This window comes from Marmota monax, unplaced genomic scaffold (assembly GCF_021218885.2).
Source record: "Marmota monax isolate L192 unplaced genomic scaffold, Marmota_monax_Labrador192_F-V1.1 WCK01_AAM20220418_F8-fsc00111, whole genome shotgun sequence".
Taxonomy (NCBI): Eukaryota; Metazoa; Chordata; class Mammalia; order Rodentia; family Sciuridae; genus Marmota; species Marmota monax.
The window spans coordinates 311,867-323,000 of NW_026695067.1; the positions used below are offsets into that span (position 1 = coordinate 311,867).

An 11,134-nucleotide genomic window follows, 5' to 3' on the forward strand; every position below is an offset into this window, starting at 1 on the left:
TAAAGATCAAAATTACTTGATATCCATCATCATCTATAAATACATGCCAGAAATTTCCAACTTTCCTTTTCCTTCTTAAACTCATATTTCCATTTCACCTTTCCTACAGAGCTGTATCCTTTTACATTTGAAATTTCTGTTTAGTACCCTATCAAATTTCTCTACTTAAAATATTTAAGGTTTGCTTCATGTGCTGCAATATAAATCTCTAAGTGTTAAAAAATACTTCTAATTATTTTCATTGTTATAGTTGATCAAAAATATGTAAATAGTAAATATTAAAAGTAAATTTTATTACAAAAAAATTATCTCCTAACTCAATGAATAGGACAGGGCTTCTACCTCCTAATCTGTATTTTTCTGGATGAATAAGGTTATACAAGTAAAACATGGTCACCAACAATTCTATCCTATACTTTTTCGGGGAGGGAGAACATTGTTCTTATAAAAGGGTGACAAGGAGTTTTATTAGAATGATGCCCCTCACTTCTTTGAGCTCCTCTGTGACTTAAGAAACGCTACATTCAGATTGGTGGTTCCCTCAGAAGGTTAGGAAGGAAAAGCGGCTTTTGAAGGGCAGGTGGCCAGGGAACCTCTAAGAATCACAGGCCATACTCCACGTCTCCTAGGGTACACAGGGACTTGCTGTAGTGTCTTTCATTCTGCCCTAAATTCATAAAGAACACTTACACACCCAGCACTCAGTATCAAAGTAGGAAACAGCAAAGAAATGCCATCAAACACATGAGAGAAACACAACAGTATTTATCTTTCAATCAAGCTAAGTCATAGGACTTTCAGGGCTCATCTTTTATTTAAAAGGACTGTTTACTTTACTTCCTTTCCCACAAGATATTATTAACATGTGCCAGGGAGCCCAGGGTTTCAGATTCCTTGGTAGGTTTCCTTTAGAATGACACTGAATTTTCCCTCCAGACCTCGTATGTAGATGTCTGGTCAGTGTGCATTAACTTCTTCCTAATGGGAAGGAGGGCGGGAGAAGGCAAGATGGAGCTGTCCTGAATACTGAGGTCAGGGGAAATTCCACTGATAAGTTGATGTCTTATTAGCAGGAAATTACAGAGCCAATCATGCAGATATCAGGGCTGGGGGATTCACAGAGGAAACAGCATTTGCAAAGACCCTTTGCACAGCCTGGTGAGTGAAATGAACAGCAAGAATTCCTATTCCCTGTATCCTTTCACCTGGGAGGAGTGATATCCTGACCTTTCTACACACCTGTGTACACAGCAACCTATACACAGCTGTAGGCCACCATCTGCTCTACCACACTGTTCTAACACACCCCTGCTCCCCGTAAAGCTGTGAGCTCCTTTATGGCAAAGAAATAAAGCACACATCTCCATGGTGTTCACCTAGTTTTTATTAGCCACAGTTTTGCCTTCTAAGAGATACACAGCTAACAGAGGGCACCCAGTCATCATCTGGGTCCTTCCTGCATGGCTGACTCTTGTTTACCTCGGGGTAGGCCTGGTTTCCTCAAGTACAGAGAGATCCATGGAGGAAAGGCTAGAAAGAACTGAGAGCCCCTTTCTTCCCACACAGAAGAGGCCACAAAAGCCAAATGGCCCACACATCATGGAGAAGAGGCAGAGCCCTAAGCTACCCTGGAGGCCCAGGCACTTGGGGTTCCTTCCCCTGGCCAGGCAGCTGCATTGCTGCCTGCCTGCCCTCCCACAGTGGCCAACCCCTAGCCTGATTGTAAACACTTTTTTTGGTCAATGTTACACATATAATGAAACAGGATGCCTTCAGATTCCTGGGCTGTGAGCTTTGGCTGCTGGGGTGCAATGATCAGGGGAGAACATGGAAGCCAGGTGCTGCCATGCCAGCATACCACCTGTGCTCTCCCTGTAGTTTCACCTCTACCCAGCCCAGCAGGAACCTATGACCCACAGAGCTGCTCCACCCTGGGAGGTGAGAGTCCCTGGGGCAGGATGCCTCAGCTATGAGCGGACTGCCCTGTTGACAGGTCGTTTTTCTGTGAAGAAGCTTTTCAGCAGCAGCACCTGACTGAAGCTGACCACAAACAGGGCGATAGTCTCCCCAACAGACCAGTAAGAAACTCGGCTATTCAGGTCCTCTGCGCGGGCTCGGTCCTGGGCCTCTCGGAGCCGGTAATGCGTCTGTGAGTCGATCACTGTCTTCAGAGCCTCATGAATGGTCACACAGGCAGACTCCATCTGGGAAGGAAGACAAAAACCATCACATTGATAACCCTGAGACAGGCTGAGTGGAATCCAGCAAACAGCCAAGGCCATCAATATCCACTGAATGCTAACTAGGTGTCTGTGCTAAGGGTTTTACATGGTTTCACTTACTCCTAGGAATAAGCCTGGGGCTCATTCAACAGTCAACAGTCACACTGTTGGTACTGGCAGAGAACTGACCTCACTCCACTGAGTCCTGGGGCTATGCCTGCAAGCACTATCCTCTGTTCTTTTATTGAATCTCCCAGTGCCTTGAAAGACATGATGATCACCCCCACTGTTAGGGAGGGCTGACTGGCTGCTCACCCAGTGTACTGATGAGGAAACTGAAGCTCAAAGAGGCTACATGAATTGTCTCCAAGGTCACCCGGCTAATAAATAGCAGTGTGAACTAGAACAACCATGATGGTCTCTGACTCTACCACTCATTTTAGTATGCAATTGATGCCTCTGCCGCGCGAACAGCACGCTAGCTTCATGCTAGAGGTCCTAAGCATAGAAGTTAACTAGTGAGATCAAAAATAAAGACACATAAACTCAGTTTACCTTTTTCTTGCCCAGTTCAGAGACGGCCCTTCCTGGCTCCTGCCTCGAGCCACCTGGTGGGGTAGCGAGGTTTACACAAGAGACTAGCAGGAGAGAGGAAGGAGCACACCAGAGAGTGGCCTTTTATTGGGGAACAAGAAATTCAGGGGAAAATTCCATCCAATGAAGGTCGAGGGGGACAGAATTCCAAGGTCAGGGTCAGTGATTAGTCTCAGGGTCAATGGTCAGTCACACCCCCACACGGATGGGCTCTCACACTTAAAGAAGGTAGGGATAAGTTCTGACACAGCTTCCCGGAACGCCTCACACCCAATCAGGGAGGTGCCCAATCACGTGTGAGAACGGCTTCCCACAGATGCCTACAGTTTTATTATAAACACAAAACACATAAGGAGAAATAACTCTCATGAAAACATGCAAAGATATAAACATACACATATATACACATACGCTCCTACACTACTTCATAATTCCCTGCTAAAATATTCTGTGTGGTAGGCAGAACTCTGAAAATGCCCCCACCTAGTACCCCCAATATTCCTAGTTCTGTTCCTAGGAAACTGCAAGTGGATGAGGTATCACTCCTGTGACTATGCTGTTATATGGCACAGTTGTCCTTAAGATGGGAGATTATCCAGTGGCCTGATCTACTCACACAGCCCTTAAAGTAAAGGCTTTCTCCAGCTGGTTGCAGAAAGTGGCAATCACTAAAAGGACCAGAAGACAGACTCAAGTGGCTAAGAGCACAACAGTTGGCAACAAATCAGGGACCTGCACAGAACTGAATCCTGCCCACAACCTGAATGAGTGTGAAAGCAGACACTCCCCCAGAATAAGAGCCTAACCTGACTAACGCCTCCACTTTCATTTTACAGACCTTGAGCAGAGAACCAGCTGAGCTTGCCCAGATTTCCAGCATCCAGAACTAACAGGTAATAAATGGGCAGGGTATTCATCACTCTATGTTAATTAGTTATTCAGCAGCAGACAACCAATAGGTTATGCTTGCAGAAGAACACGACTTCTTACTCAGAGGCGACCTCGAAAACACCAGCATACACAAAACCTAGAATTTTCTATCCCAACAGTGAGTTCTGTTAATTAAGCATACACAAGATACTTGTTTTAGCTCCTAAACTCCAAAAGCAAACTATTTCTGAAATAGAACATAAGAAGCTAGAGGACACTGAGTCACCATGTAACCTCTCTAAGAACCCTTGTTTCTCTATCATACCAAACATTTCCAGGAGGCAAATGGGAAACTATGGCCAAAAAAATGGTGTTGCCCTTTCTTGCTTCATTGGATATTCTTTACTATGGGCCATTCTAGAAGCTAAACTAGAATATAAATGTTAGAACAAAAGCTCCCCTTTAGCCCTTGCATCTACAGGGCAGCACCTTCTATCCAAGTGGTATCTGGTCCACCTCCCAAAGCTCAGGGTTTCTTCTGCATGTACTCACTGATCCTCTCATCCTGATCCATGGATAAGAAGTGGAGAAATGTCACATGGACAGAAAGGTGATATGGTCCCTATGCATCAGAAGGAACTGGGCAGAGGTAGACTGAGCGCTCAAGGAACAGGCCCAGTATGTTCAGGGCCTGGCCTGGAATCAGGGTCTGACATGGTGGTGAGGACACGTAGGGAAGAAGTTGTGGCAAGTAGAAACTCACAACAAAGGGCTTCAAAGGTCAAGTCTTTATCTGTAGCTCTATGGGCAGAAGAATGGCAGGATGAGAATCCCACATTCAGAAGATCTACCTCTGGTATTCACGATGTAGAAAGGGGTATATGGGAACCAGTCTGGAAAACACTCAGGTGGCTACAATCCTGATGGCAAGAGAAGATGAGGGCCTCATTAAGGTCACTACATTGGGGAAGAGGGGAAATTTAAGGTCCTGATATGAGAGGACTTAGTAACAAAGGAGATCATTCTTGAAACTTGAGGGAGGGATAGACAGACACACATGGTCATAGCTTAAACGTGTCTATACTTGGACATATAACATATACATGCATACACACATACAAAGACTCATGTCTTATTTATAGAAATCCACAGTTTTTGCTCTTAAAGACTTAGAAAGGATTCATTTGGTTCTCCAGGGTAGAAATCCATCCTCCAAGTTTGTTTCTATCATAAATTCACTCAGAAACTCACTGTGTACATTGGACTCTTGACTGGGAGTTCCTTGGACCAGGGTCCTAACTAGGAATTCAGCATACTGGTCCACTATTCTCTTGATACTATTACATTGAGTACCAAGTCTCCAACAGATGCACCTATGGATGCAAACCATATCCAAATCATATCACATCTTTAGGACCTGGCATAAGCACCCCAAAATACCTCAAGTACACCATCAAGAATCACAGATACTTGGAAGCACAAACATGCCACCTCCCCATCTGCTGGGATTTTCCGTTAGTGCTAGTCTAAGAGACATCTCTTTAGCTCATTCAAAAACTCCAGTGGGGCAATTCCTCCAGGCTGCTTCTGGGGGAACATGAGACAGCAGCTGCTGGCTAAAGGGGATCTGTGACAATCAAAATAAAAACAGCCTGGTAAGAAGAGTAAAATTCACATTGTGGGAATTCCACCTGCTCTACCCTCCATGTGGGAGCTCCTTCCTTCTCCTGTGGCAGACACATTCCCAGGCAGCTTCCATATTTTCACCTTTGATCTACAGGTCTTTTGAGAGGCCCTCCTCACTCTCTTGGAAGAATTAATGGGTGCCTTCCCTGAGACCCTTCAATCGCAGCTCAGACCACAGAGCTCCAGAGCTTCATGGCTAACTGGTAAAAAAGAACCACATTCCCCGCAGGCCTCCCAACACAGGGACAGGGACAGCATCAACTATTCTAGCACGTCCACCACTGTAAAAGCCCTCTCCCTGAACACACATCCCCTTCAAGGCAGAGGGATCAAGCTACAGAGAAGGAAGGAAATGCCTCCTTTTGAGGCTGGGTAAGAGCAAAGAGGAGGTTCTCAGAGGTAGGAGAAGTCCAAGTCTCTTCGCTGTAAGAGAATCGGACTGTAATTCTCAGGCTCCAGAAAGAACTTCTCTACTGATCTAACCCATTAAGACTTTTCTCTACCAATTTGTTTTTCCACTGGCTCAAAAGTCTTTCACCTCAGACTTACAAAATCTTCCAAATAAAGGCTGTTTCATCAGTGACCAACAGAACTCTCAAGATCAGCAACTGCAAAAGATCTTACACACATACACACTCTCAGCTACATCTTCTAAAGGCATTCATGTGGCCTAGTCAAAGCCAGTGCTGTCCAGTGGAACCTTCTATGTGTGGCCACTAGCCACTTGTGACTACTTATTATTATATGTTGTTATAGTACAAATGAGGATGTGACTTTTTCAATTTTAATTTATTTAAATAGCCAAATGTAGATAGTGGCTACTATATTGCTTAAGGATGTGCAGCCTATAGAATTTGTTGAGTGTGACCAAAGCCACATAACACATGGCCACCCTGAAGGGCAACCCAGAAGGTTACATGCCTCCTTGGAGATTCAATACACCCTGGCTTTGGTTCTTGAATAAGTGCAACTATAGGTGGTTATTCCTGTCTTACAGGTTTCCCTGGCCTTGACATTCAGTCAATTTGACAAATATTTGGTGAGTATTTTTTTGGTGCCATGCCTCTTGAACTGAGGATACAAAGGTAAATACCAGAGTCCTGGCCCTCAGGAAGTCCTCAGCCTGCATACAACAGTCAAAGAGGTGCTTAAATAGCAGGAAGGAAGACTGATGGAGGAGGGTGGGGTCAGATAATAATTACACTTGAGAGCCATGGGGGACACAGGTGACTATCCTCCAAAAATATCATTACCTCTTTTCCTCAGTGTGGAGTTGTTACTAAGAGGTGACTGACTGCCCACCCAGGACTGAACTTGCCAGCCCTCCTTTCATACAGATTTGCCCCACAACCAGTGGGACACAAGCAGAAGTGGATCTTTCTGATTTTGGTGGCTAGAAGCAGAGGGCCCCAAAGCCCCAAGGAAGCCAGAAAGATGAGGAAAAAGAAAGAACCTGGATTCCTAACTCACATCAAGGAGGAGAACTCCCATTAGCCTTCTCTAGATTATCATGAGAATGAACTTCTATTATGTTAAGGCACTGACATTTGAAATATATCTGCTCAGCAGCTGTTAGCCTCACTAATACACCAACAAAGTAGGACTTTGTTCTTTATGATACAGGCACATCATATAAGCAGAGGCACATAACATAGGTACTTCAAAAGAGGCATTGCATGAAAGAAAGTCTGCGTTGAAATGAGGTAGATGCAGGAATGTCAGATACTGTAGGGATCTGGTTAAAGAACAGAAAGGAAGATCAGACAGAGCACACGGGATCTTTTAGTGCTAGACGGTGACTCTGCCCATTAGCCAAAACAGTGACAGAAGAGGAGGAACATGCTAACCCTGGATCTGTCATTGTTGATGTCACTCACCTGGGTGAGAGCTGTGACTTTGTTCCCCATGTCTGGGAGAATGGGGGGCTCATCACCCACTTGGAAATCAAAGTACACAGTCTTGTGAGAGAAGGTAGAAAACTCATTACTGAAGCAAAACTGATAAACGCCTTTGACCTCGGCTTGGTACGTGAAGCTGTCATATTGCTTCTTGGTTTCCTTGTAGATGATGTTCCCCAGGGGGTCCTCCACATAGCAGTCAACATCGTAGTGGCCTCCAGTGATGACCTAACAACCACAAAAAAGTCTGCCGTTACCAGAGGGGCAGCCAACACTTACCAAATGCTGACCACAGAGTGACCAGACTCTACCAACATTTCTGTCATTTAATCATCACAACCTCTGAGGCAAGTGCTATGGCACTTCCCATTTTGCTGAAACTGAGAAAGGTTAAGTCAATTGGTCGTGGTTACTCTGCTTGAAAGTGCCAGGGCTGATATCCAGGTCTGCCTAACTCCAAAGCTTTCGCTCTGTAGTACAGGCCTAGTTTTTCCCATTTTGCAGAAGAAATTGAAGGTCCCAGGTTAAATAAATTGCCTAAGGTGACACAGAAAAATGAGGTAGACCTGGAATTTGACCTGATAGTTGTTGCCACCATCTCCCAAATACTTAAGCACTGCACTATTCTGCAGCATGAATGAATACACCCCTGGATAACTGCTCTTCATAGCTTGGGGCTGATAAGGCTTTCAGCTTTCAGAAATCAGGAGGAAGATAAAGGAAAGGATGCCCAAGAAATTGTCTCAAGGCAACTGGATGCCACTGTTTATCTTTGTTCAATCCCAAGATGGAGAAAGTGACTTCTTTAGATCACTGCCACTCATTAACTGTTTGAACCTGGGCAAGTTACTATTTAAGGACATGTCTTCATCTGTAAAAGAGAGATAACAGTAGTGCCAACCTCATAAGATCATGGTAAAGATACCATGAGGTAGCACATCTAAAGTGCTTAGCATTGCAAGGGTAGCTCAGTGGTAGAGCACATACCTAGCATGTACAAGGCCCTGGGTTCCATCTCCAGAACTTCAAATAATAATAATAATAGTTATATATACATACATACGTATATATGTACATTTGTGTATATATGTATTATATGTATGGGTATGTGTTGTGCATGTATATATAGTGATTAGCACAATATCTGACATACAGCACAGGCCCCAAGAAGCCCATTACAGGACAACCCGCAGATTGCATATTGGCCCACTGAAGGTGATGATGCCTTTGAGCCATCCTGGGGTAAGAACAGATGCTGTATGTATTGCACTGCTTTGCTCTTCGAGGAAAAGACAGAAACACACCCCCCCACCACACACACACACACACACTCATACCAAGCATGTGCCATTCTTGGCTTGCTGAATGGATCTACTAACTTTTAATAATGTTATCACTGCTGAAGTGCAAGGAGAAAGCAAATAATGACTAAAGCATTCATAGAATCTGAGTGTTGGAGGAGGAAGACACCTTTCCTTCTACACACAAGAAAAGTAAGATCCAACTACAGACAAAATCACACAGGTAATTGATGGTTGTGACCATGGTTGGTCAAAGCCTCCATCTGCTTCCAAACTTAACATGTTTCTTTGTTCAGATAAAAGCTACTGCAGCTGTTCAGCATGTTTGTGTGAAGCAGTAAGCATCCTATTGCTGGGTGTTTAAACCCAAACCAGACACTCCTTAATAGGGGATTCCTGCCCTGGCAGAGACCAGATGACTTCTCAGTCCCCTCCAGTCACACAATTATCTTTTATGCTGTTTTGTTACTGTGCTTTGTTAGGATAGACATACACAATTTGATGTTGTCCACAAAGATATGAAAACGGACAAATCTATCACATATAAATTGTCCCACACAAGTCTCCTTCAGTGCTTCTAACTACAGAAGGGCCAGTCAATAGTTTGCCCCATTCCTGCTGCCTGTGCCACCTCACTTCTGGCATGTGGCCCCTCATCCCTGCAACCATAGATCTATCTGCTCACTAAACCTTGGAGGCAGACCCCTCACTCAAGTTGATCCCAGCACCTGTGAGCCACAAGATCTCTTAATAGAGACAGGAGAGCAGGAGCTGGCTTTTCTGAGCCATATGGTATGAGCCAAATTGTACAGCTACACCAATATCCTGGTGAATGCTGCCATGGCTCAAAGCCCACGCTGAGACCTTTCCAAAGCCCTCCTTCTCACTTGTGCAACGCTTACCCTGACCCCAACTTTAAACGCTAGACTGACACAACTATGAACCCACTTCCTCTCCCTGCCATTTCTCGTATCTGCAGGGACCAGGCGGTCCAAAGTAACCTGGGGCAGACTGGCCAGGTGATTAGTACTGGCGTTCATTAGAGTAGAAGGAGCCTGAGAAAGCCGTTTGCCAACCCTACAGAAGCAGGATCCGCATCTGGACCTCTCCATGCTGGGCACCTGCGGCGCTGACGACCTCCCCTGCCATCCCGGTTGGTCTAGGGTGGGCTCTGACTGATCCAAACCTTCCTATTCACGAGGAAGTCAACTGGTCCCGAGTGATTCCCACCCGCTGCAGCCTCTTTGGCTAATTCCGGTCACTCTAGTCAGGGTGCGACAGTGCCCATTTGAGACCTGGAAGCTGGAGGGAGCAGGGCGTGCTGCCGGGAGCCGGCCTCACCTGGTAATCCAGGGAAAACTTTACGCCCTGCTCCACCTCCTCGTGGAAGCACTGCTTGGCGTTGTCCGGCAGCTCGAAGGTGAGTTCGGAGCCCCGCAGCCGCTCGGCCCGGAGCAGGAGCAACAGCAGCAGCAAGGCGGAGCGCGGGGCCGCGCTGCCCATGATGCTGTGGGTCCTGTCCGCAGGGCTGCTGCTCCGGTGCTGCCGCTGCGAGGACCCGGGAGGACGAGCTAGGATAGACGTGGCACCAGTAACTCGCAGCGCTTCCGGGAGGGCCAGCGACCAGGGGACGCGGGCATCCCAGTGCGCAGCCGCGTTCGGGATGGGCTGGGCCCTTTCCTCCCGCTGCGCGTGCGCGCTGGGTAGACGGGAAAGGGAGCATCTCTTGCTCTCCCTCCGGTCCCTCGTAAGGGCGCAAGTCGCACTTCCCTGGTGCCCCGAGCCTGTATCACAGCCCAGGGGAGGCGGACGCCACTCCCCAGCAGGTTCCTCTCTCTAGTTTTTCTGCATGTCAGAACACCCTCCTGGGGGGCAAGCGGCCCACGCTCTGCTGCTGCCACCACAGCACGGAATCCGTGGGCTTTGACTCCGTAGGACTCTGCTTTTGACTGTCACTTGTCTCCCGCTTTTCTCCAGAAATCACTTTCCGGTTGCCCAGAAGTAACATACACACAGTGGTTAGGAGGAGGGGTAGATGAAGGAGGATAAGAGACCGCTTGGAACCCCTTTAACACTCTTTTCTTCATTCCCATCCATTTTCCCAGAAAGTGTCCGAGGGGGTGAGGGCGGGAAAGTAAGTAAAAACCCATCTTACACCTTCTCAGGAGAAAACATTTGCTCACGCTCAAATGGTCTCAAGAAAATTCAAGTAAAGCCTCAGCGATTTCAGATATGTTTTGGCTATTAGGACTGATTAAAAATTCTTTTCGGGCATAATTGTCCCCCAACTCCAGGTCTTTGAATTTTCAAAATCCCTGAAAGAAATAGAGTGATTTACTGACATCCGTGACTGATGTAAGAATTTTTATGTAATTATAATTATAGGATTCTATCTGGTTTTATATTCACTGTAATCCCATAAATCAAGGAGAAATGACACATGGTGATATTGCTGCTCACTAAGGAATTTTTTCAAGAGAACATTATTTAATGTGTGTCTTGATTTCAGCAAAGAATTGCCCATGTATACCTCCACATGGATAAAACTGAAATGCACTGCCAC

The 11,134-nt window shown here is 46.0% G+C and overlaps 1 protein-coding gene across 1 annotated transcript; it reads right to left on the reverse strand.

The window, feature by feature from the left end:
* Positions 1 to 1,366: 1,366 nt before the first annotated feature.
* On the reverse strand, positions 1,367 to 10,198 carry Tmed3 (transmembrane p24 trafficking protein 3). Its single transcript, XM_046428110.2, has 3 exons — positions 9,913 to 10,198; positions 7,250 to 7,498; positions 1,367 to 2,204 (listed from the first exon to the last, which is right to left on the reverse strand). The coding sequence occupies exons 1-3, from the start codon at positions 10,072 to 10,074 to the stop codon at positions 1,968 to 1,970; spliced, it is 648 nt and encodes a 215-aa protein (XP_046284066.1). The 5' UTR covers positions 10,075 to 10,198; the 3' UTR covers positions 1,367 to 1,967.
* Positions 10,199 to 11,134: the final 936 nt, after the last annotated feature.

Coding starts and splice junctions, on each gene's coding strand:
- Tmed3 (XM_046428110.2), bottom strand. CDS start 10,074: ATGGGCAGCGCGGCCCCGCGCTCCGCCTTGCTGCTGCTGTTGCTCCTG. Junction 7,499..9,912: donor AGTTTTCCCTGGATTACCAG/GTGAGGCCGGCT, acceptor TGTGGTTGTTAG/GTCATCACTGGAGGCCACTA. Junction 2,205..7,249: donor AAGTCACAGCTCTCACCCAG/GTGAGTGACATC, acceptor CTTCCTTCCCAG/ATGGAGTCTGCCTGTGTGAC.